This window comes from Oncorhynchus tshawytscha, linkage group LG34 (genome assembly GCF_018296145.1).
Source record: "Oncorhynchus tshawytscha isolate Ot180627B linkage group LG34, Otsh_v2.0, whole genome shotgun sequence".
NCBI classification, from domain to species: Eukaryota; Metazoa; Chordata; class Actinopteri; order Salmoniformes; family Salmonidae; genus Oncorhynchus; species Oncorhynchus tshawytscha.
Window position 1 is genome coordinate 11,181,577 of NC_056462.1, and position 26,526 is coordinate 11,208,102.

Genomic DNA, 26,526 nt, shown 5'->3' on the forward strand with positions numbered 1-26,526 from the left:
GACCAAACCTGAAAAATTACCACTACTTAATTCCCTGTCTTTTCCTCAGCCTTCATCCAACATGTCAGTCAATATCCCCTCATTATGTCTTCTCCAACGTCTTAAAGAAACATATTGATTACCACACAGAGCAAATAATGCCACGGCGCCTGCTAACGCTCTCGCTCCACTCTGGGGTATCGACGCGTTGTGAAGAACTTTGTTGCCAATTACCACTATTAGGCTTTAGCCCCTTCTTTTGGATTGTGTGTGTGTGTGTGTGTGTGTGTGTGTGTGTGCTTCATTTAGAGGCTTCATGGAGTGTCTCTGCCGTGCCCTTGAGGAATACGTCTGCCATTGTTAAAGATGATACATTGGCCGTGTCTGAAAACTTAACTAGCCTTCAAATCCTTGATGCCTCCCATGCTTGATTCCTCAATGTGTTGCCTCCCTCTCAAAGCTCATTGGAGGGGAGGGACATTGGATCCCTTCCTACCTGTGTATGCGAGGGGGGCAGGCCCTTCCTGCCGTAGACCCCCACCAACGCATCCCTCTGCACTGAGATGTTGAACTTGAGGAACTGGGGCTGGTCAATGTAGAGCTGGGAGCGCCAGAAGATCCCTGGTGGGACTTCCTGAACGGCCCTGCGCCCCACGTCCACCTCCCCCGTGTCTATGGTGTTGTTCTCCTGGAGGAACACCCCTAGTTTACCTAGATAGAGGGAGAGAGGGGGGGAGGGGAGGGAGAAGAGAAAGGGAGGGGGGAGAAAAGAGGGATTAAATTAGCATGCTGAATGACAGAAATATGGTTCCAGTTCAGGACAACATGATGAAGTAGTATGCACTTGTAATGATGAAAGTGAATGGAGGAAGGCATCATCACTATGCATTTGAATACAGCCATTTAGATTGTTAGCGGAAGCCTGCATTCAGCCATCAGATTAAGATGGTAATCCTCATAACGTCCTCGTAATGAGGCACCAAGCTGCTAGAGTAATGTTGTAATGTGGCACTAGGCTGCTAGAGTAATGTTGTAATGAGGCACTAGACTGCAACAGTAATGTTGTAATGAGGCACTAGGCTGCTACAGTAATGTTGTAATGAGGCACTAGACTGCAACAGTAATGTTGTAATGAGGCACTAGGCTGCTACAGTAATGTTGTAATGTGGCACTAGGCTGCTACAGTAATGTTGTAATGAGGCACTAGGCTGCTACAGTAATGTTGTAATGAGGCACTAGACTGCAACAGTAATGTTGTAATGAGGCACTAGGCTGCTACAGTAATGTTGTAATGAGGCACTAGACTGCAACAGTAATGTTGTAATGAGGCACTAGACTGCAACAGTAATGTTGTAATGTGGCACTAGGCTGTTACAGTAATGTTGTAATGAGGCACTAGACTGCAACAGTAATGTTGTAATGTGGCACTAGACTGCAACAGTAATGTTGTAATGTGGCACTAGGCTGCTACAGTAATGTTGTAATGAGGCACTAGGCTGTTACAGTAATGTTGTAATGAGGCACTAGACTGCAACAGTAATGTTGTAATGTGGCACTAGGCTGCTACAGTAATGTTGTAATGAGGCACTAGACTGCAACAGTAATGTTGTAATGAGGCACTAGACTGCAACAGTAATGTTGTAATGAGGCACTAGGCTGCTAGAGTAATGCAGAACAGTAGCCTGGTCTCAGGTCTGTTTGTACTGTGTTATGGTCGTTGTAATGAGGCAGTAGGCAGAACAGTAGCCTGGTCTAGGTCTGATTGTACTGTGTCATGGTTGTTGTAATGAGGCAGTAGGCAGAACAGTAGCCTGGTCTAAGGTCTGATTGTACTGTGTTATGGTCGTTGTAATGAGGCAGTAGGCAGAACAGCAGCCTGGTCTAAGGTCTGATTGTACTGTGTTATGGTCGTTGTAATGAGGCAGTAGGCAGAACAGTAGCCTGGTCTAAGGTCTGTTTGTACTGTGTTAAGGTCATTGTAATGAGGCAGTAGGCAGAACAGTAGCCTGGTCTAAGGTCTGTTTGTACTGTGCTATGGTCGTTGTAATGAGGCAGTAGGCAGAACAGTAGCCTGGTCTCAGGTCTGTTTGTACTGTGTTATGGTCGTTGTAATGTAGCTACTGTAACACACTAGTGCCAAACACCTGCTAATGTTAGAAATATAAGTCAATGGTAAATGTTCTAGTTATTTAATTTCTATAGTCCAGACACCCCATTTCAGTATTTGTCACCACCACATTAACGAACCCCGACTCACGGTCACACACTTTTACCAGTAATTCCCAGTAATATTATATCTCATCCCATAAGGATCCGAGAGGACTATTATTTTGGGAAATACAACTCATCTAGACATAACCCATCACCATACACACAACACCCCTACAAAGACATAAGCATGAGTTGGACACATTATCATCCACACAGTAACACAGTGTGTGTGTTTGTTTGTGAGAGAGAGCTATAGGCTACCTCCGAAGGGAATCATGGCGGTCACGGGGGAATCGACTGGTCTGCTACGGTTACTAATGGACAGCAGCTGTTGTTAATAATCCATTCATTATTGCAGAAGTGGTTCAGGGGACCTGTGGTGTATGTGTGAGTGGTTCAGGGGACCTGTGGTGTATGTGTGAGTGGTTCAGGGGACCTGTGAGATTCATAACGCCAGAGAGAGAGAATGTGTGATGCAGTACATGCTTACAAAGGGCCATTTCCACTGTCCGAAGAAGCAATTAGACACAAAATGCTGCTTGCTAGTGAAACACTGGTCCCTATCTCTAGCTCTCTCTCTGTCGCTATCTTTCCCCTTCCTCTCTCTCTGTGAGCTATCTTTCCCCTTCCTCTCTCTCTCTGTGAGCTATCTTTCCCCTTCCTCTCTCTCTCTGTGAGCTATCTTTCCCCTTCCTCTCTCTCTCTGTCGCTATCTTTCCCCTTCCTCTCTCTCTCTCTCTCTCTGTGAGCTATCTTTCCCCTTCCTCTCTCTCTCTGTGAGCTATCTTTCCCCTTCCTCTCTCTGTCTGTGAGCTATCTTTCCCCTTCCTCTCTCTCTCTGTGAGCTATCTTTCCCCTTCCTCTCTCTCTCTGTCGCTATCTTTCCCCTTCCTCTCTCTCTCTGTGAGCTATCTTTCCCCTTCCTCTCTCTCTCTGTGAGCTATCTTTCCCCTTCCTCTCTCTCTCTGTGAGCTATCTTTCCCCTTCCTCTCTCTCTCTGTGAGCTATCTTTCCCCTTCCTCTCTCTCTGTGAGCTATCTTTCCCCTTCCTCTCTCTCTCTGTCGCTATCTTTCCCCTTCCTCTCTCTCTCTCTCTGTGAGCTATCTTTCCCCTTCCTCTCTCTGTCTGTGAGCTATCTTTCCCCTTCCTCTCTTTCCCCTTCCTCTCTCTCTCTGTGAGCTATCTTTCCCCTTCCTCTCTCTCTCTCTCTGTGAGCTATCTTTCCCCTTCCTCTCTCTCTCTGTGAGCTATCTTTCCCCTTCCTCTCTCTCTTTCCCTGTGAGCTATCTTTCCCCTTCCTCTCTCTCTCTGTGAGCTATCTTTCCCCTTCCTCTCTCTCTCTGTGAGCTATCTTTCCCCTTCCTCTATCTCTCTCTGTGAGCTATCTTTCCCCTTCCTCTCTCTCTCTGTGAGCTATCTTTCCCCTTCCTCTCTCTCTCTCTGTGAGCTATCTTTCCCCTTCCTCTCTCTCTCTGTGAGCTATCTTTCCCCTTCCTCTCTCTCTCTCTGTGAGCTATCTTTCCCCTTCCTCTCTCTCTCTCTGTGTGGGTAAAAAAAAGGACCTCATACGGTAAAACTTTAAATTAAATGGCAAAGTTCTACGGTATGTATGAGATGCTGCTGCCCTCAAGCAGTAAAGATGAGATGTGTTTGAATAGTAACACAATCAATATCATGCTGTGTATTGAACTGTACAGTCCACCCTACATGAGAAAAAGATGAGCATCTATTTATCATCACACTAAGCCCCACAAACACACACGGACAACCACTTGAAAAACATGATTCACTTAAGTCTTTAGAAAAACAAACTATCCGTCAACATAACATTTCTTGTGTGCAACAGTAGATGCATATTCAATCAACCACTTCGGGAAAAAACTGCTTTCTTAGAGCACCTGGCTCTCTCTCTGTTATAATGCACTATGGCTCAACAGTGTGGCCAATGTACTGAGTGTTGTCGGGAGTAATGCTAGTAATCAAACAGTAATCTGTATTAACGGCTCTTAATTGTTGGAACATCACTGATAGAACTAGACCAACACAGAAGTAGAGAAAGCCTTTCTCTTGATCATGTGGTGCATCAACAAGGACAAGGATGAACAAGGAGAAAGAGACAATGGTGTGTGTGTGCGTACAGTATGTGTGTGTGTGTGTGGTTGGCCCTATGCCATTACTACTGTGTGATAATAATGCTGCAGCTTTAGCTCAGGCTAGACACCACCAGCTCTGACAGCTATACATACACTGATCAGTTCACATACACAGATCAGATGAACTACACAGATCAGATGACATACACAGATCAGATGACATACACAGATCAGATGAACTACACAGATCAGATGACATACACAGATCAGATGAACTACACAGATCAGATGACATACACAGATCAGATTACATACACAGATCAGATTACATACACATATCAGATGACATACACAGATCAGATGACATACACAGATCAGATGACATACACAGATCAGATGACATACACAGATCAGATTACATACACAGATCAGATTACATACACAGATCAGATGACATACACAGATCAGATGACATACACAGATCAGATTACATACACAGATCAGATGACATACACAGATCAGATTACATACACAGATCAGATGACATACACAGATCAGATGACATACACAGATCAGATGACATACACAGATCAGATTACATACACAGATCAGATTACATACACAGATCAGATGACATACACAGATCAGATGACATACACAGATCAGATGAACTACACAGATCAGATGACATACACAGATCAGATTACATACACAGATCAGATGACATACACAGATCAGATGACATACACAGATCAGATTACATACACAGATCAGATGACATACACAGATCAGATGACATACACAGATCAGATGACATACACAGATCAGATGACATACACAGATCAGATTACATACACAGATCAGATTACATACACAGATCAGATTGAACATGATGTCATGGTGGAAGACAAGAGCTGTGTTCGAATACTCATATTAACCACACTATTTGTGACGTGATTGAGTAAATAGTATGCTTATTGGTCATAGTATGGATATAGTTAGTATGCTGAAAGTTCCCGGATGTCGTACTAAATTCGCCAAAATACGAAGTATACACGCATAGGACACGATTTCCGTACTTCCGGGCCTATACTGCAATTCCTTAGGAAATGGGAATGTCTTCACTTTGTTTTCAGATTTTAAGAAAATAGAGGAAAATATGCAGCAGAAGTCCGACGAGAGCGGATACAAATTCATGGTTTTAACTAATTATGACAAATGTTAAGAAAATGTTGAGCAATGTAATGAAGTAAGGACTTTTCAAATAACTTACCTTCCACGTTATGTTGGCTGACAATTTGTTAGCTACGCTGTATTTAGGAACCACACAGCATATCATTACAGCAGTATGTACCAGTGTGTTAGCTAGCTACCTAACGTTAGTTGGCTGTCTAACTACCAAACGTCTATTGACTAGATTATTCCCATCATTCTTAGCTCAGCTAAATGGTATAGTATAGTCGGTGTGCGTTCTCAATGGACATTCGGGTGCTTTCCTAAATTCGCTCTGGCTATTGTCTGAGTGTACCAGAGTACAGAATGACGAATTTACGAGCGCTTTACGAGCGCTTTACGAGCGCTTTACGAGCGCTTTACGAGCGCTTTACGAGCGCTCAACACCCATTGAATATGCCCGATGTCAGTTAACATCGGCAAAAAAACGTAAACAGTCACCAACGCTCTGGATAACATGAAAACTGCCTAACCAGCTCTGCTAGGGCGAGTAAAATGGTCAAAGTGGTCTCATTTGTGTCTGGAAGTAGCTAGCAAGCTATCCAACGTTACCTTGGGTGCTTGTCAGCCGTTGAAAGGTCAGAGCGCTCAAATCAAACCTACTCCTCAGTCCAAGTGTCCAGTGCGCGCACCGAGAGCCAAACGCTCTGAATTTACTAACGGACAATCTGACAACGCTCTGAATTTACAAACGGACAATCTGACCACGCTCTGAATTTACAAACGGACAATCTGACAACGCTCTGAATTTACGAGTGCACTCTGGCACTCCACATTGAATTTAAGAACACACCCAAAGTCGTAAAATGTCTAACTAGTAATTTGTTACGCTAACTAGCTAGCAAGAGCAACAGCATCAACTTCCGGTAGACAGGCGAATCGCTAATACGCTCAACTGAAAGCATAATGTTCCTTTACAGTATACAGTACTAAAGTGAACTAATAGTATATAGTATGTTGTATATACTCATTAAGTATGTAGTATACAGTATGTTAGTATGGGTATTCGAACACAGCTAAGGTCTTCCTAAAATTATAAGGCAAACCATACATTATCCACAGTTCTATAAATGTGTGTGTGTGTGTGTGTGTGTGTGTGTGCATCATGAATGTATAAGATTGTGTGAATGTAATACGAGTATTTCGTTCTAGTTCTGAAATTTTAGCTACAGTCTTCTAGCTGTACTACACTGTCTTCTAGCTGTACTACACTGTCTTCTAGCTTTAATACACTGTCTTCTAGCTTTAATATACTGTCTTCTAGATTTAATACACTGTCTTCTAGCTTTACTACACTGTCTTCTAGCTTTAATACACTGTCTTCTAGCTTTAATATACTGTCTTCTAGATTTAATACACTGTCTTCTAGCTTTAATACACTGTCTTCTAGATTTAATACACTGGCTTATAGCTGTACTACACTGTCTTCTAGCTGAACTACACTGTCTTCTAGATTTAATACACTGTCTTCTAGATTTAATACACTGTCTTCTAGCTGTACTACACTGTCTTCTAGCTGTACTACACTGTCTTCTAGCTGTACTACACTGTCTTCTAGCTTTACGACACTGTCTTCTAGCTGTACTACACTGTCTTCTAGCTGTACTACACTGTCTTCTAGCTGTACTACACTGTCTTCTAGCTGTACTACACTGTCTTCTAGCTTTAATACACTGTCTTCTAGATGTAATACACTGTCTTCTAGCTGTACTACACTGTCTTCTAGATTTAATACACTGTCTTCTAGATTTAATACACTGTCTTCTAGCTTTACTACACTGTCTTCTACACTTTGCTGTTTCACTCCACCTGGACCTGTCAACAAAGCCCTTTCCTCTCGCCCAGTGCACCTCAATCCAACACTTCCAATCATCGGTGAGAGTGAGTGAGTGAGTGAGTGCACGAAGGCGATTGCTCTCCTACTCTTCCTCCCCCTGGGTAGACTCTCTTATAGAGAGAGTGCTTTTAGGTTACCTGCCAATCACAGAGGTGAACAACAACATGCAGTCCAAAGATAGGTACTGGACACGCACGCACGCACGCACACGCACGCACGCGCACACACACACACACACACACACACACACACACACACACACACACACACACACACACACACACACACCACACACACACACATGGGTTGACTCATAACCCGCAGTCCCCGCGATTATACAGATGTAATTTGAGCCAGTTTGCTACAGCAGGAAATTAATGCTGCAGCAACAGAAAATGTGAATTATTATGTGACATTTTTTTAGGGGTTGATATATTTTTCGTAAGGGAAAATCAAGTCTGAAATTTCAAAGTGGACATTTTTAAACCTTTTTAAACCTCAGACACACTACAAGTTTTTGAATTATTTGTAAAGTTTGAATTTTCTGCTGCAACAGGGTGATCAAACTAAGATCCTACACCTGTGTCTGCGGGGCGGGTGGGTTTAGGGTCATGAAATATTGTATGGATGAAGGGTGGGTTTAGGTTCATGAAATACACTGCTCAAAAAAATAAAGGGAACACTTAAACAACACAATGTAACTCCAAGTCAATCACACTTCTGTGAAATCAAACTGTCCACTTAGGAAGCAACACTGATTGACAAAAAATTTCACATGCTGTTGTGCAAATGGAATAGACAACAGGTGGAAATTATAGGCAATTAGCAAGACACCCCCAATAAAGGAGTGGTTCTGCAGGTGGTGACCACAGACCACTTCTCAGTTCCTATACTTCCTGGCTGATACTTTGGTCACTTTTGAATGCTGGCGGTGCTTTCACTCTAGTGGTAGCATGAGACGGAGTCTACAACCCACACAAGTGGCTCAGGTAGTGCAGCTCATCCAGGATGGCACATCAATGCAAGCTGTGGCAAGAAGGTTTGCTGTGTCTGTCAGCGTAGTGTCCAGAGCATGGAGGCGCTACCAGGAGACAGGCCAGTGCATCAGGAGACGTGTAGGAGGCCGTAGAAGGGCAACAACCCAGCAGCAGGATCGCTACCTCTGCCTTTGTGCAAGGAGGAGCAGGAGGAGCACTGCCAGAGCACTGCAAAATGACCTCCAGCAGGCCACAAATGTGCATGTGTCTGCTCAAACGGTCAGAAACAGACTCCATGAGGGTGGTATGAAGGCCCGACGTCCACAGGTGGGGGTTGTGCTTTCAACGTTTGGCATTTGCCAGAGAACACCAAGATTGGTAAATTCGCCACTGGCGCCCTGTGCTCTTCACAGATGAAAGCAGGTTCACACTGAGCACATGTGACAGACGTGACAGAGTCTGGAGACGCCGTAGAGAACGTTCTGCTGCCTGCAACATCCTCCAGCATGACCGGTTTGGCGGTGGGTCAGTCATGGTGTGGGGTGGCATTTCTTTGGGGGGCCACACAGCCCTCTATGTGCTCGCCAGAGGTAGCCTGACTGCCATTAGGTACCGAGATGAGATCCTCAGACCCCTTGTGAGACCATATGCTGGTGCGGTTGGCCCTGGGTTCCTCCTAATGCAAGACAATGCTAGACCTCATGTGGCTGGAGTGTGTCAGCAGTTCCTGCAAGAGGAAGGCATTGATGCTATGGACTAGCCCGCCCGTTCCCCAGACCTGAAGCACCACAGACTGTCCAGGAGTTGGCGGATGCTTTAGTCCAGGTCTGGGAGGAGATCCCTCAGGAGACCATCCGCCACCTCATCAGGAGCATGCCCAGGCATTGTAGAGAGGTCATACAGGCACGTGGAGGCCACACACACTACTGAGCCTCATTTTGACTTGTTTTAAGGACATTACATCAAAGTTGGATCAGCCTGTAGTGTGGTTTTCCACTTTCATTTTGAGTGTGACTCCAAATCCAGACCTCCATGGGTTGATAAATTTGATTTCCATTGATAATTTTTGTGTGATTTTGTTGTCAGCAAATTCAACTATGTAAAGAAAAAAGTATTTAATAAGAATATTTCATTCATTCAGATCTAGGATGTGTTATTTTAGTGTTCCCTTTATTTTTTTGAGCAGTGTATTTTGTGGATGAAGGGTGTGTGGGTGGTGGGCGGGTTGGACAAAGAGAAAATGATCCATAAAAAAATTCCATAAATGTAGGATAATTCTTGTGCAATTCATATCTATATGATACATTGAGGTTTTTCTTTCATGATTTTAAACCTAAGCTTTACGGCCTAACTGTACGTGTGCCAAATATACTCCGATAGCCAAATGTTATTGGGAACTTGGGCAGAAAAAGTTCACGGCGATCCACTGAGGCAAAAAGGACAAAAGTGTTCAGTACATATTGTATATTAGCGGGTCGGGTGCAGGCCTCCTATTTATCACACATAGTCGGGCGGTTGCAGACGGGTTATTAGCAATTGCTGGTGGGTGCGGGTCAACAAACAGCTGACCCGCGCATCACTGACAGACACACACACACACACACACTCACACTCACTGAGACGAGTGTGAAGGGAGAGTCAGCGTATATTTATCAATGTGTGCATGTATGTTTTGATGCACTTTACTTTTCTAACACTGTGTGTGTGTGTGTGTGTGTGTGTCTGTGCACATGTCTATTTGTGGTAGTCCATTCATTCACATCAGTGAACAAAGCCATAGGCTGTCACTGCAGACCGTTGATGGCTCTGGCTCACACAGAGAGAGAGGAAGAGGTAGAGAGATAGGAGGCCAAGGTTAGTTGAAGGAGGAGAGAAAGGAGGAGGGAGGGATTTTGTATTGATTAGAAGTGATGTGCTGAGTGGTGGCATGGCTGTGTTAATTAGTCGGTTATGATGAGGGCTGGAAGAGCTCATTAGATTGAGAGTGTTCATTACTTCCTCACGTTAATGTAAATACTATCATGTTAGCATGACCACTCCTCTTCCTCCTCCTCCTCCTCCACAGTGGCTTTTAGACTCTCAGTTCACCTCAGTTAGAGATCTGTCTGTCTGAATGTTGTCTGAATGGTGGTGACGGTCACTGTTACCTTGTACTGTCTGATATCTGTTTATGTAACCAAACAAACAACCACATAAAAATAAAGAAGATGGGATAAAGGGAAGAGGAGAGGGATGTTTGGAGGTACATGGTGAGTGGAAGAGACATGGTGAGTGGAAGAGACATGGTGAGTGGAAGAGACATGGTGAGTGGAAGAGACACGGTGAGTGGAAGAGACACGGTGAGTGGAAGAGACACGGTGAGTGGAAGAGACACGGTGAGTGGAAGAGACACGGTGAGTGGAAGAGACACGGTGAGTGGAAGAGACATGGTGAGTGGAAGAGACATGATGGAGAGAGAAAGAGAATAAAAGAGAGAGAGACGGCCTGCTCGCAGAACTGAACAAGTGTCAACCTAATTGTGTCAGCGAAGGTTAGAAGGGGGAGGAGAACGACTCTACCCTCCCCTGTACGGGGACACAAGCACGGGAGGGAACAGGAGCACACGGGGACGCACGGACACCCATCAAATCACCGGCACAAGAAGCAGATCACCTGCATCTCAAATGGCACCCTACTCCCTATATAGTGCACTACTTTGGACTAAAGGTAGGTCAAAGGTAGTGCACTAAATAGGGAACAGAGTGCCATTTGGGACGCATTCTAAGCCTGTCTCATAGTGGGAGATGAGACAGTGGTGGAAGTACTGGGGCTCATGCTAGTCCATTCTCTCCTCAGCTCTCTGCAGTACGATGGCCCAGTGTCATGAATTTATTTCATCTCTACTATGCTAATTTGAACCTACACTCGACCCAAATTAAGAAGAAAAAGTGTGTGATTATAGATGTACTCTCATAACTCGCGACCCCACTTCTCACATGCCCAGGTCCCACTTTGGGTCCCGACCCATAGTTTAAGAAACCCTGCTCTAGTCAGCTCTCTGCTGCCCAGTCATAGACTTAGTTTGTAAGGTCAGTCCACTTCCAGAAAAAGCCACTCTGTCTCACCTCAGCCTACAGAGACCAACACAGAGTCTGTACTACCTCAAATACCTGCAGTACTACCATCCCCTCTCCTCTCCACAGGGGATTCAGAGTGATGGTGGACATGGAAAAGGTGTGTGTGAGTGTGTGTGTGTTACAAAGGTGTATGTGTGTTGGTGTGAGAAAGGGATCGATAAAGAGAAACATTGCTGTGTAAGACAGATACAAAAAGTGTGTGTGTGTTATTAGAGCTGTAGTGTGTGTCCGATGAGGATACAGTGTGTGTCTGGAGGTCAGTGGCAAATAGAGTTTGATAGAGTGACTGCATTATGAGGTGTTCAGTGGGAGTGTGACCCGGCTGGTAGTCTTCACACACGCGCACACACACACATACACGCACCATTTGGCTGGTGGCTGGGCTATGCCTCTGGATAATGGGCCTGGATGAATGATGGCAGGGTGTGTGTGAGCGTGTGTGTGTGTGTGGGTAGAGTCTTCAAAACACTATCTTTACACAAAGCAATCTGAGGACATTCACACTTTAGGAGGCTCTTTCTCTAGGAGAAAGCTAAGTGCAATGTTTAGTAAATAAATCAGAGCAGGCTTAACGCAGATGTGCGAGGGGGTTTATCCCACTGCATTCTCCTTGGGTTTCTCCATAGACACAAGCTCACCTACACAGCCACCACAAAAACAGCACTAAAAGAAAGAGCTATAAGGGCCTCCCGAGTGGTGCAGTGGTCTAAGGCACTGTGTCACTAGAGTTGGGTTCGAGTCCAGGCTCTGTCGCAGCCGGTCGCGACCGGGAGACCCATGGAGCGGCGCACCATTGGCCCAGCGTCGTCCAGGTTAAGGGAGGGTTTGGCCGGCAGGGACGTCCTTGTCCCATCGTGCACTAGAGACTCCTGTGGCGGGCCGGGCGCAGTGCACGCTGACACGGTCGCCAGGTGTATGGTGTTGCACATTGGTGTGGCTGGCTTCCAGGTTAAACGGGCATTGTGTCAAGAAGCAGTGCGGCTTGGTTGGATTGTGTTTCGGAGGACGCATGGCTCTCGACCTTTGCCTCTCCTGATGAGACAAGACTGTAACTACCAATTGGATAACACAAAATTGGGGAGAAAAAATGGGGTATAAAAAAAAGAAAGAGCTATAGGGTCGGTAAAGAGACAAAAAGTTGCTAGTTCAAACCCCCAAGCAGAATAGTTGAAAGCTCTGTCACTGTGCTCTTGAGCAAGGCACTTAACCCTAATAGCTCCTGTAAGTTGCTCTGGATAAGAACTTCTGTAAATGACTATGTCAAGTGTGAGAGGTACAGTATAACCTTGCCAGTGTGGTTAAACACTGTGTTACTATGTGGTCAGATCACTGCCCTCTCTTCTAATACTGGGACTTAAAGCCTCTGGCCACTATGCACACAGGGCCCAATGAGTCGGTCGGTGTGTGTGTGTGTTCTAGCCTCCTTACCGTTATCAGCAGACAGTGCGGTGATGGTGTTGGGTGTGGTGTCTGACTTCCCCTGACCGTTCTCAAAGGTGTAGCCCTCTGTCTCCTGCATCTGCCAGTTCAGACCAAACAGATGCATGGCTACAATAGGGGGGGAGAGAGAAAAGACTTGTTACTCTCAGTGGTCGAGGGCTCAACAACACACACACACACACACACCCCCACACACACACACACACACAAACACACACACACACACACACACACACACACACACACACACACACACACACACACACACACACACACACACACACACACACACACACACACACACACACACACACACACACACACACACACACACCATAAAGACAGATTACCTAGCAGCGAGTCAGAGATAGGATGCCTCATCGAACTCTATCAGATAAAAAGACAACAGGAGAAATATCCCTCCATCGATTATGGTTTGGGTTCTAACAAGCTCTCGGATTGGCCGGACCCTTCAGGGTGTGTATATTTCTGAACCTGTGTGTGTGGGTGTAGGAGGTGAGTTGGGAGTTGTAGAAAGATAATCTGTCAAAATATGAATCTGTCAAAATAAGAGCAGGTATTGTTGTTTGAAAAATCCAATATGCTAACCTAGGCCCTGAGAGGAGAGAGAGATGGAGGGAGGGAGCTGGAGAGATGGAGGGAGGGAGCTGGAGAGATGGAAGGAGGGAGCTGGAGAGATGGAAGGAGGGAGCTGGAGAGATGGAGCCACACAGTTTAGAGCGTTAACATCAAGACGGCCCTCTGGCTGGATATAATTCATCCCACACCTTTCTCTCTCCTTCCCTCTCTCTCCCCCCTCCTCTCCATTTCGCTCTCTCTCTGAGTGCTTCTGCGAGAAGCCACACTAAAAGTGAGGAGACACGCGAGATGAGCCAGTTTCTAGTTTTTAACACTGTTTCAGCGCCGTCTGGAGCTGTCATGGCTGCCGAGGGCTTTAGTAGGAGCCAGACATGATGGAGGCCTGAGGACTGTGACTCAGATAGTACTGGAGGACCAGTAGTAAGTCTGGTGAGAATGACTGTTTAGTACCAACACGCATGCGCGCGCACACACACACACACACACACACACACACACACACACACACACACACACACACACACACACACACACACACCAGTGTGTGTGTGTCCTGTGTGAGTAATAAGCCTGCCTGGCTGCACACTCTAGCTCTAATGAGGGGAGTTTAGTAGTGCACACAGACCCCTGTGGTTTTGTACCTGAACACACACTCACAACCACCTATAAATCACTATAAAAGTAGGGGATGTTGGTGTATACTGGCTGTGTGGTGGGGAGTATGTGTGTTCTGTATAAGTGTGTGTATTTGTGTGTGTGTTAGCTGGTTGTAGGATATCTAGACATTATAGCTGGAGGGAATGGAAGCGAGAGAGAAGGAGGGTAAGGGACAGAGAGGTCAAATGGTGGAGAGAGAGAGAGAGGTAGAGAGAGTGAGGGGAAGACGAGAGGTAGAGAGGTAGAGAGAGTGAGGGGAAGACGAGAGGTAGAGAGGTAGAGAGGTAGAGAGAGTGAGGGGAAGACGAGAGGTAGAGAGGTAGAGAGTGTGAGGGGAAGACGAGAGGTAGAGAGAGAGACAGAGAGAGAGAGTGAGGGGAAGCAGAGAGGTAGAGAGGTAGAGAGAGAGGGGAAGACGAGAGGTAGAGAGGTAGAGAGAGTGAGGGGAAGACGAGAGGTAGAGAGAGAGAGAGAGAGAGAGAGAGGAAGCAGAGAGGTAGAGAGAGAGAGAGAGAGAGAGAGAGTGAGGGGAAGCAGAGAGGTAGAGAGGTAGAGAGTGAGGGGAAGCAGAGAGGTAGAGAGAGAGAGAGAGTGAGGGGAAGCAGAGAGGTAGAGAGAGAGAGAGAGAGAGAGGGGAAGCAGAGAGGTAGAGAGAGTGAGGGGAAGCAGAGAGGTAGAGAGAGAGAGAGAGAGAGAGAGAGAGAGAGAGAGAGGGGAAGCAGAGAGGTAGAGAGAGAGAGAGAGAGAGAGAGAGAGAGGGGAAGCAGAGAGGTAGAGAGAGAGAGAGAGAGAGAGAGAGAGAGAGAGTGAGGGGAAGCAGAGAGGTAGAGAGGTAGAGAGAGAGAGAGGTAGAGAGAAGAGAGAGTGAGGGGAAGCAGAGAGGTAGAGAGAGAGAGAGAGAGAGAGAGGGGAAGCAGAGAGGTAGAGAGGTAGAGAGAGAGAGAGAGAGAGGGGAAGCAGAGAGGTAGAGAGGTAGAGAGAGTGAGGGGAAGCAGAGGTAGAGAGAGAGAGAGAGAGAGTGAGGGGAAGCAGAGAGGTAGAGAGAGAGAGAGACAGAGAGAGAGAGGAAGCAGAGAGGTAGAGAGAAGAGGGAGAATGTGTAGGGTAAGCTGAGGGAATCCTCTAGCATTGGGCCCGGAGGCCAGAGTGTTTTCGACCAGAGTCCCCCACAGTTTCAACCAAGCCTTCTCTCTCTCTCTCTCTCTCTCTCTCTCTCTCTCATTAAATTAGAGTGGTGTGGTGCTGGGAGGGCCTCCTGCGGTTGGCAGGACCAGAGGGTCATGGGAGAGAAGTTGGCGGATCGACACCAAGTGCTGCCAGAGTGGAGCATGCTGGGAGGCCCTCAGTCAACCTTTACACAACCACGAGACAACCGTTAAACAATGTTGAGATATCCATCTCTGAGCTAGGTTCGCCAAAACAGCATCAAAACCCTTCGAGCTTGAATCAAACACCAGTCTCTGGACTTCTGAGAGCGAGAGAGGGGGAGAGAGAAGGCATATAGAGATAGATCGAGAGCAAGGGAAGCATTGGAGAACCAGACGGACAAAGAGAGACAGGTGTGGACGTGGATGGATATTGCAGTCTTCAAAACATTTATATTTGTTAAAAGGTCAACCTTTTCAGACTGAGAGGAAGTCACGAGGCTGGTGGAGCTCTCATTTAGCAGCACTTTCATTAGAAAGACAACCATTAGGCATCCGTCTACACGTTCATTCACTTTGCTTTCCAAATGTAATACAGAATGTCATTACTTCACTAATGATAGTTCACATATCTGTACAAAATCTGTGCAAAATGGATGCAAATCCACCCCCAGAAATACAAGTCTACTGTTGCATGTCAGTTGTAATATCATTCTGGATTCTTCTATCCATCTAACCAAGGTTTCAGTCTAATGCATCCAAAATAGGGGAAATATGGGGATGTCAGTGTTTTCCCGGATGATTCCGGAATGATTTCCAGGACCGGAATTCTATGAATGAGAAATCAGGCGGGAGAATTCTTCCCAAAACTCTGGAGAGATGGGAGATTTGTTAACGGTGCGCACGGCTACACCGGGAGAAGAGCCCATTGAGATTTTGCCCGTTTTTTTTCCCACTTGAGAAAAGCATGTGTGTGTGTACCTGTTTTTGTTGGTGTGTGTGTGTACCTGTTTTTGTTGGTGTGTGTGTGTACCTGTTTTTGTTGGTGTGTGTGTTTTTGTTGGTGTGTGTGTGCACCTGTTTTTGTTGGTGTGTGTGTGTACCTGTTTTTGTTGGTGTGTGTGTACCTGTTTTTGTTGGGGGTGTGTTTTTGTACCTGTTTTTTTTTGTTGGTGTGTGTGTGTACCTGTTTTTGTTGGGGTGTGTGTACCTGTTTTTGTTGGTGTGTGTGTGTACCTGTTTTTGTTGGGGTGTGTGTGTACCTGTTTTTGTTGGGGTGTGTGTGTACCTGTTTTTGTTGGTGTGTGTGTGTACCTGTTTTTGTTGGTGTGTGTGTGTACCTGTTTTTGTTGGTGTGTGTGTGTACCTGTTTTTGTTGGGGTGTGTGTGTACCTGTTTTTGTTGGGGTGTGTGTGTACCTGTTTTTGTTGGGGTGTGTGTGTACCTGTTTTTGTTGGTGTGTGTGTGTACCTGTTTTTGTTGGGGTGTGTGTGTACCTGTTTTTGTTGGGGTGTGTGTGTGTACCTGTTTTTGTTGGGGTGTGTGTGTACGTGTTTTGGTTGGGGTGTGTGTGTACCTGTTTTTGTTGGGGTGTGTGTGTGTGTACCTGTTTTTGTTGGGGTGTGTGTGTGTACCTGTTTTTGTTGGGGTGTGTGTGTGTACCTGTTTTTGTTGGTGTGTGTGTGTGTGTGTGTGTACCTGTTTTTGTTGGGGTGTGTGTGTACCTGTTTTTGTTGGGGGAGGGGGTGTACCTGCTTTTGGTGGGTGTGTGTGTGTACCTGTTTTTGTTGGGGGTGTGTGTACCTGTTTTTGTTGGGGTGTGTGTGTACCTGTTTTTGTTGGGGTGTGTGTGTACCTGTTTTTGTTGGTGTGTGTGTACCTGTTTTTGTTGGGGTGTGTGTGTACCTGTTTTTGTTGGTGTGTGTGTGTGTGTTTTTGTTGGGGTGTGTGTGTGTGTACCTGTTTTTGTTGGGGTGTGTGTGTACCTGTTTTGTTGGGGGGGGGGTGTACCTGCTTTTGGTGGGGTGTATGTGTGTACCTGTTTTTGTTGGGGGTGTGTGTACCTGTTTTTGTTGGGGTGTGTGTGTACCTGTTTTTGTTGGGGTGTGTGTGTACCTGTTTTTGTTGGGGTGTGTGTGTACCTGTTTTTGTTGGGGTGTGTGTGTACCTGTTTTTGGTGGGGTGTATGTGTGTACCTGTTTTTGATGGGGTGTGTTGTTTTTGGTGGGGTGTGTGTGTACCTGTTTTTGTTGGGGTGTATGTGTACCTGTTTTTGTTGGGGTGTGTGTGTTTTTGTGGGGTGTATGTGTGTATCTGTTTTTGTTGGGGTGTGTGTGTACCTGTTTTTGGTGGGGTGTGTGTGTACCTGTTTTTGTTGGGGTGTATGTGTACCTGTTTTTGTTGGGGTGTGTGTACCTGTTTTGGTGGGGTGTATGTGTGCATCTGTTTTTGTTGGGGGTGTGTGTACCTGTTTTTGTTGGGGTGTGTGTACCTGTTTTTGTTGGGGTGTGTGTGTACCTGTTTTTGTTGGGGTGTGTGTGTACCTGTTTTTGTTGGGGTGTGTGTGTGTGTACCTGTTTTTGTTGGCTGTTTTTGTTGGTGTGTGTGTGTGTGTGTGTGTGTGTGTACCTGTTTTTGTTGGGGTGTGTGTGTACCTGTTTTTGTTGGGGGTGTACCTGTTTTTGGTGGGGTGTATGTGTGTACCTGTTTTTGTTGGGGTGTGTGTGTACCTGTTTTTGTTGGGGTGTGTGTGTACCTGTTTTTGTTGGAGTGTGTGTGTACCTGTTTTGTTGGGGTGTGTGTGTACCTGTTTTTGTTGGGGTGTGTGTGTACCTGCTTTTGGTGGGGTGTATGTGTGTACCTGTTTTTGATGGGGTGTGTGTGTACCTGTTTTTGTTGGGGTGTGTGTGTACCTGTTTTTGTTGGGGTGTGTGTGTACCTGTTTTTGGTGGGGTGTATGTGTGTACCTGTTTTTGATGGGGGTGTGTGTACCTGTTTTTGGTGGGGTGTGTGTGTGTATCTGTTTTTGTTGGGGTGTATGTGTGTACCTGTTTTTGTTGGGGTGTGTGTGTACCTGTTTTTGGTGGGGTGTATGTGTGTACCTGTTTTGATGGGGTGTGTGTGTACCTGTTTTTGTTGGGGTGTGTGTGTACCTGTTTTTGTTGGGGTGTGTGTGTGTGTACCTGTTTTTGTTGGCTGTTTTTGTTGGTGTGTGTGTGTGTGTGTGTGTGTATGTGTACCTGTTTTTGTTGGGGTGTGTGTGTACCTGTTTTTGTTGGGGGTGTACCTGCTTTTGGTGGGGTGTATGTGTGTACCTGTTTTTGTTGGGGGTGTGTGTACCTGTTTTTGTTGGGGTGTGTGTGTACCTGTTTTTGTTGGGGTGTGTGTGTACCTGTTTTTGTTGGGGTGTGTGTGTACCTGTTTTTGTTGGGGTGTGTGTGTACCTGCTTTTGGTGGGGTGTATGTGTGTACCTGTTTTTGATGGGGTGTGTGTGTACCTGTTTTTGTTGGGGTGTGTGTGTACCTGTTTTTGTTGGGGTGTGTGTGTACCTGCTTTTGGTGGGGTGTATGTGTGTACCTGTTTTTGATGGGGGTGTGTGTACCTGTTTTTGGTGGGGTGTGTGTGTACCTGTTTTTGTTGGGGTGTATGTGTACCTGTTTTTGTTGGGGTGTGTGTGTACCTGCTTTTGGTGGGGTGTATGTGTGTACCTGGTTTTGATGGGGTGTGTGTGTACCTGTTTTTGGTGGGGTGTGTGTGTATCTGTTTTTGTTGGGGTGTATGTGTACCTGTTTTTGTTGGGGTGTGTGTGTACCTGTTTTTGGTGGGGTGTATGTGTGTATCTGTTTTTGTTGGGGTGTGTGTGTACCTGTTTTTGGTGGGGTGTGTGTGTACCTGTTTTTGTTGGGGTGTATGTGTACCTGTTTTTGTTGGGGTGTGTGTGTACCTGTTTTTGGTGGGGTGTATGTGTGTATCTGTTTTTGTTGGGGGTGTGTGTACCTGTTTTTGTTGGGGTGTGTGTGTACCTGTTTTTGTTGGGGTGTGTGTGTACCTGTTTTTGTTGGGGTGTGTGCGTACCTGTTTTTGTTGGGGTGTGTGTGTGTGTGTACCTGTTTTTGTTGGGGTGTGTGTGTGTGTGTGTACCTGTTTTTGTTGGGGTGTATGTGTACCTGTTTTTGTTGGGGTGTGTGTGTACCTGTTTTTGGTGGGGTGTATGTGTGTATCTGTTTTTGTTGGGGTGTGTGTGTACCTGTTTTTGGTGGGGTGTGTGTGTACCTGTTTTTGTTGGGGTGTATGTGTACCTGTTTTTGTTGGGGTGTGTGTGTACCTGTTTTTGGTGGGGTGTATGTGTGTACCTGTTTTTGTTGGGGGTTACCTGCTTTTGGTGGGGTGTATGTGTGTACCTGTTTTTGTTGGGGGTGTGTGTACCTGTTTTTGTTGGGTGTGTGTGTACCTGTTTTTGTTGGGGTGTGTGTGTACCTGTTTTTGTTGGGGTGTGTGTGTACCTGTTTTTGTTGGGGTGTGTGTATACCTGTTTTTGTTGGGGTGTGTGTGTACCTGCTTTTGGTGGGGTGTATGTGTGTACCTGTTTTTGATGGGGTGTGTGTGTACCTGTTTTTGTTGGGGTGTGTGTGTACCTGTTTTTGTTGGGGTGTGTGTGTACCTGCTTTTGGTGGGGTGTATGTGTGTACCTGTTTTTGATGGGGTGTGTGTGTACCTGTTTTTGGTGGGGTGTGTGTGTACCTGTTTTTGTTGGGGTGTATGTGTACCTGTTTTTGTTGGGGTGTGTGTGTACCTGTTTTTGGTGGGGTATATGTGTGTATCTGTTTTTGTTGGGGTGTGTGTGTACCTGTTTTTGGTGGGGTGTGTGTGTATCTGTTTTTGGTGGGGTGTGTGTGTGTGTATCTGTTTTTGGTGGGGTGTGTGTGTGTATGTGTTTTTGGTGGGGTGTATGTATGTATCTGTTTTTGGTGGGGTGTGTGTGTGTGTATCTGTTTTTGGTGGGGTGTATGTATGTATCTATTTTTGGTGGGGTGTGTGTGTGTATCTGTTTTTGGTGGGGTGTGTGTGTGTATCTGTTTTTGGTGGGGTGTATGTATGTATCTTTTTTGGTGGGGTGTGTGTGTGTATCTGTTTTTGGTGGGGTGTATGTGTGTATCTGTTTTTGGTGGGGTGTATGTGTGTATCTGTTATTGGTGGGGTGTGTGTGTGTATCTGTTTTTGGTGGGGTGGTGTATGTGTGTATCTGTTTTTGGTGGGGTGTATGTGTGTATCTGTTATTGGTGGGGTGTGTGTGTGTATCTGTTTTTGGTGGGGTGTATGTGTGTATCTGTTTTTGGTGGGGTGTGTGTATCTGTTTTTGGTGGGGTGTGTGAGTGTGTATCTGTTTTTGGTGGGGTGTGTGTGCTGTGTGTTGTAGCAGATGGGTCTACATGGCCCCAGGTGAAGATAGTGAAGACTGAATGGGAGATAAGGATAGCTGGAGTGTGAGGGAGAGACAGGTGGGGGTTGGCACACACACATGCAGAGACACACTCACACACAGATATGGTTATCTGTACCCGTGTGTGTGTGTGTGTATGTGTATGTGTATGTGTATGTGTATGTGTATGTGTATGTGTGTGTGTGTGTGTGTGTGTGTGTGTGTGCGTGTGTGTGTGTGTGTGTGTGCGTGTGTGTGTTGGTCTGCTTTATTTGTTATCAACCGCCCGTCCCTCGGCCATGTTCCTTACACTCTCAAACAACCACAATCAAAACCACAACAACAACAACAATCAAAACCACAACAACAACAACCAAAACAAAACCCCAACAACAACCACAATCAAAACCACAACAACAACAACCAAAACAAAACCCCAACAACAACCACAATCAAAACCACAACAACAACCACAATCAAAACCACAACAACAACAACCAAAACAAAACCCCAACAACAACCACAATCAAAACCACAACAACAACCAAAACAAAACCCCAACAACAACCACAATCAAAACCACAACAACAACCACAATCAAAACCACAACAACAACCACAATCAAAACCACAACAACAACAACCAAAACAAAACCCCAACAACAACAACAACCAAAACAAAACCCCAACAACAACCACAATCAAAACCACAACAACAACCACAATCAAAACCACAACAACAACCACAATCAAAACCACAACAACAACAACAACCACAACCAAAACCACAACAACAACAATCATGTCAACTTCTCCAGGGTGGTTCAAGGCCACTATTGATTTCCACACTTTTCACAAATCATACCCAGTTGTGATTGGTCCATTCTCAGTGTTTGAAGCACACTGTGTTGCTGTCCTCCTTTTCTCAGCTCTTTTTGCACTCTTCATGCATTTCTGTTGTTGTCAGTCCTGAATTTGTTTTTCACCCGAATATAAAGTATCCCCAAAGCAACACAGCCCAGTAAAATATTTGAACACGATCAAATGATTATTTGATAAACAAACATACAACAATGAACTTTCGTAGTCAGTGAGAAATAAAGAACAAACGTGAAACAGAGAAATAGGCACTCACTCCTTGCTTAAAATAGTTGAGCATCTAAATGTTGAATTTAAAAGTAGGCCATGATAGGAAGAAGTCATGCATTTCTCCCCCATCTCCCAGTTACACAACTGATGACATAACCAGTAAACGTGATTTCTTTCCTCCCAGGTCTCTTTGTTTGTCTAATGTGTATGAAAGTGTTCCTCTGTACATGTGAAAAGCAACGCAAAGTATTTATGGGTGGCTGGGGAGGATGAGAGTGTTTTCAGAAAGTGGGGGGAGAAAGATAGAAAGAGAGAGTGAGAAAAGGGGGGAGAGAGAGGAAGGGATGAGAGAGATAAAGAGAGGGGGAGAGAGAGAGGGATGAGAGAGAGAGAGGGGGAGATGAGAGAGAGAGAGGGGGGAGATGAGAGAGAGAGAGAGAGAGAGAGAAAGAGAGGGAGGGAGAGAGAGAGAGAGAGAGAGAGAGAAGATAGAGAGAAGTGGGAGAGGAAAAGTGTTCAGAACAAGACCCTTACTATATATTTGGCATCTCCAAAGTCTGAGGTGTTAACCCCAAACATCCCTTCACCTACAGTAGCACTGTATAACAAAGGGATGGGCGTAATACGTGTGTGTGTGTGTGTGTGTGTGTGTTGGCCTATCTACCATCGACCCTCTCCATCCATCCAAGCGGGGTATTCAATAATTAAGAGCAGGTTGGCAAAGAGGGATGGGGAGAGTGTGAGAGAGATGTAGAGCGAGAGAGAGAGGGAGGGAGAGAGAGAGAGAGGGAGGGAGGGAGGGGGAGGGAGGGAGGGAGGGAGGGAGGGAGGGAGGGAGATGGAGAAATATGGTGTTAGAGAATTAGAGAGATATAGAGAAAGACGTGAAAGCACGTTCATATAGAGATAAGAAAAATCCCCCTACATAGTGCACGACATTGGGCCCTGGTCAAAAGCAGTGCACTATATACAGTTTACATACACCTCAGCCAAATACATTTAAACTCAGTTTTTCCCAGTTCCTTACATTTAATCCTAGTAAACAATTCCCTGTCTATGGTCAGTTAGGATCACAACTTTATTTTAAGAATGTGAAAATCCTGGTAAAACCCTGGATCATTGTTATTCTAACTTCCGCGACGCATTAAAGGCCCTCCCCCGCCATCCCTTTGGAAAAGCTGACCACGACTCCATTTTGTTGCTCCCAGCCTATAGACAGAAACTAAAACAGGAAGCTCCCACGCTCAGGTCTGTTCAACGCTGGTCCGACCAATCTGATTCCACGCTTCAAGATTTCTTCGATCACGTGGATTGGGATATGTTCCGCACTGCGTCAAACAACAACATTGACGAATACCCTGATTCGGTGAGTGAGTTTATTAACAAGTGCATTGGCGATGTCGTACCCACAGCAACTATTAAAACATTCCCAAACCAGAAACCATGGATTGATGGCAGCATTCGAGCGAAACTGAAAGCGCGAACCACTGCTTTTAATCAGGGCAAGGTGGCCAGAAACATGACCGAATACAAACAGTGTAGCTATTCCCTCAGCAAGGCAATCAAACAAGCTAAGCGTCAGTATAGAGACAAAGTAGAGTCGCAATTCAACGGCTCAGACACAAGAGGTATGTGGCAGGGTCTACAGTCAATCACGGATTACAAAAAGAAAACCAGCTTTGTCGCCGACCAGGATGTCTTGCTACCAGACAGACTAAACAACTTCTTTGCCTGCTTTGAGGACAATACAGTGCCACTGACACGGCCCGCTACCAAAACCTGTGGTCTCTCCTTCACTGCAGCCGACGTGAGTAAAACATTTAAACGTGTTAACCCTCGCAAGGCTGCAGGCCCAGACGGCATCCCCAGCCGCGTCCATAATTTGCTAATAAATTCATTAAAAAATCCTACAATGTGATTTTCTGGATTTTTTTCCCTCATTTTGTCTGTCATAGTTGAAGTGTACCTATGATGAAAATTACAGGCCTCTCTCACCTTTTTAGTTGGGAGAACTTGCACAATTGGTGGCTGACTAAATTATTTTTTGCCCCACTGTATCCACATCACTTTCCTACCTCATGAAGCCATCTATTTTGTTAAGTGCACTAGTCCCTCCTGCAGCAAAGCACCCCCACAACATGATGCTGCCACCCCCATGCTTCACAGTTGGGATGGTGTTCTTCGGCTTTACAAGCCTTCCCCTTTTTCCTCCAAACATAACGATGGTCATTATGGCCAAACAGTTCTACTTTGGTTTCATCAGACCAGAGGACATTTCTCCAAAAAGTATGATCTTTATACTGTCTATTGGTCCCCCTCAACCTTAAAGCAACCTGCATTTGGTGACAGGAAAGTCATAGTCCTTTTTGCCGAAGTACCATACAAGCATGGAGTGTGTATGTGTATGTGTGTGTGTATGTGTGTGTGTGTGTGTGTGTGTGTGTGTGTGTGTGTGTGTGTGCAAAAGCTTTCATTATCGTGCCATGAAATATTGGAACATGCTTGAAATAAGTTAGTCAAATTAAAGGTGCACTCCGGGATCTTAAGCACAACAAATTCCTAACATATTGCACAAATGTAACTTGTAATATATCATACAAATTGCAAAATTCGTAACATATCGCACATAATTGGATGACATAGTACACTTTAGGCTCGTGAGCACGACTTTCAAAACTACTGGCTGAAATTATACACAAGTTAGAGAGTTCATCTTTAAGTGTGTTTGTGTGTTTTAAAGTTAGTGTGTGTTAGTGTTTATGTGTTTTAAAGTTAGTTTGTGTTTGTGTGTGTATTTTAAAGTTAGTGTGTGTGTTTCAAAGTCAGTGTGTGTTAGGTGTGTGTTTTTATAGTTAGTATGAGTGTGTGTGTGTGTGTGTTGTAAAGTTTGTGTGTGTTAGTGTGTGTGTGTCGCAAATCTCCTCATAACTGTCTTCATGGTCTCATGAATTCTTCATTAAGGGTCTTTCACGTCATTATCAGGACTGACTCCGTATGAGGCGACCACTGAGTAAGCATGTGTGTTTCTCCATCACTACAGAAACACATAATGAGGTTTGTAGAAAGACAACAGTGTCCTTCTCCACCAACATATTCAGTTAAAAGTCTACAGAGAAACTCAATCTGAGGGTGGATGGTAATGATTGTCCCCTACAGGGAGCCGTAGAGATTAGCTCTCCATATTTTACCATAACTTAGCTTTGGTTGGCGAGGCGCCCTACTGTGGTTCTGGTCGGGACATAAATGTTGGAATGATTGGCGCTGGGGAGGAGTGTGTATGCACGCCACTGCATGCACGGACACACACACCCACAGCCCGCTGACACCCCACTGACACAGCAACCATTTCCTGCTGGGTTGGATTCCATCATTAGCTTTCTGGTAGGAAGAGAACGTGTTGTTGTCGCTGCACTGAACAGGTCATTCAGGGTATTTCTTCCTTCCTTTCAAGCCTACTGGGCAGCATCACATATTAATAATGTATCTTCCTTGGTGAGGATGAGGTTATGGGAATCACTGGCGGTTCAGAATAGCGGATGTGGAGGCAAAGGGTTTATATTCTGTGAGTCCTAGTGTATGTATGTGTGTGTGTACTGCGAGCGTAATACGTGTGTGTAAGAAAGAGAGAGCACTGCATGCACTTATGTATGTGTGAATATGTGTGTGCGTGTGCAAGTGTGTGTCCTCCCTCACCCTATCTGAGTGACGGACAGGCCCAGAGGCCCATTAGCCGCTGTATTGACAGAGGGGGAGTACTGCTCAAGTGCTGCTAAGTGGACAGCAGACAGATAACATGGCAGCGTCCATCTAGTCGGTCTCTAAGCCTCACAGCTCTATAGTCCACACTGAGGTGTGAGGGCTTCTTGTTCTGTTCTGGACAGCTGCGGGGCTAGATCCATCAGTCTGGACTGACCACTACAAACGGTCAACTGGGCTTACTGTTCCTACCCACTGTGTTTGTGTGTGTGTGTGTGTCTGCAGGCGAAAGAGAGAGAGTCCAGTTATCTAGCTACTACACAAAAATACAGGTCTATTGTTTGCAGGTGTGTCTGAATCAACATGATTAATTTCCCTCCATTTCTCTCTCCCTCGGCAAGCGGTATCGATGCACCAAGTCTGGAACCAGCCATGTCCCTGAACAGCTTCTACCCCCCAAGCCATACGACTGCTAAATAGTTAAATAGCTACCCACAATATCTGCATTGGCCCTTTCTGCACTAACTTTTTTTGTTACTCATCACATACGCTGCTGCTACTGTTTACTATCTGTCACTTTATTCCTAGTTATGTACATACACATCTACCTCAATGACCTCGTACCCCTGCACATCCACTCAGTACTGCTGCCCAGTGTAGTTATGTACATACACATCTACCTCAATGACCTCGTACCCCTGCACATCCACTCAGTACTGCTGCCCAGTGTAGTTATGTACATACACATCTACCTCAATGACCTCGTACCCCTGCACATCCACTCAGTACTGCTGCCCAGTGTAGTTATGTACATACACATCTACCTCAATGACCTCGTACCCCTGCACATCCACTCAGTACTGCTGCCCAGTGTAGTTATGTACATACACATCTACCTCAATGACCTCGCACATCCACCCTGCTGCCCAGTGCACTACCTCATCCACATCCACTCAGTATTGGTGCCCAGTGTAGTTATGTACTGCTCAATGACCTCCCACTCAGTACTGCTGCCCAGTGTAGTTATGTACAT

The 26,526-nt window shown here is 45.6% G+C and overlaps 1 protein-coding gene across 1 annotated transcript in view; it reads right to left on the reverse strand.

Annotated features, from left to right (window-relative positions):
* LOC112231645 (teneurin-3-like) overlaps positions 1 to 26,526 on the reverse strand; it is a 408,088-nt gene that overhangs the window by 109,469 nt on the left and 272,093 nt on the right. Inside the window, 2 exon segments of the mRNA XM_042311766.1 lie at positions 476 to 690; positions 12,876 to 12,995. Of these exon segments, the coding sequence (XP_042167700.1) occupies positions 476 to 690; positions 12,876 to 12,995 (335 nt within the window).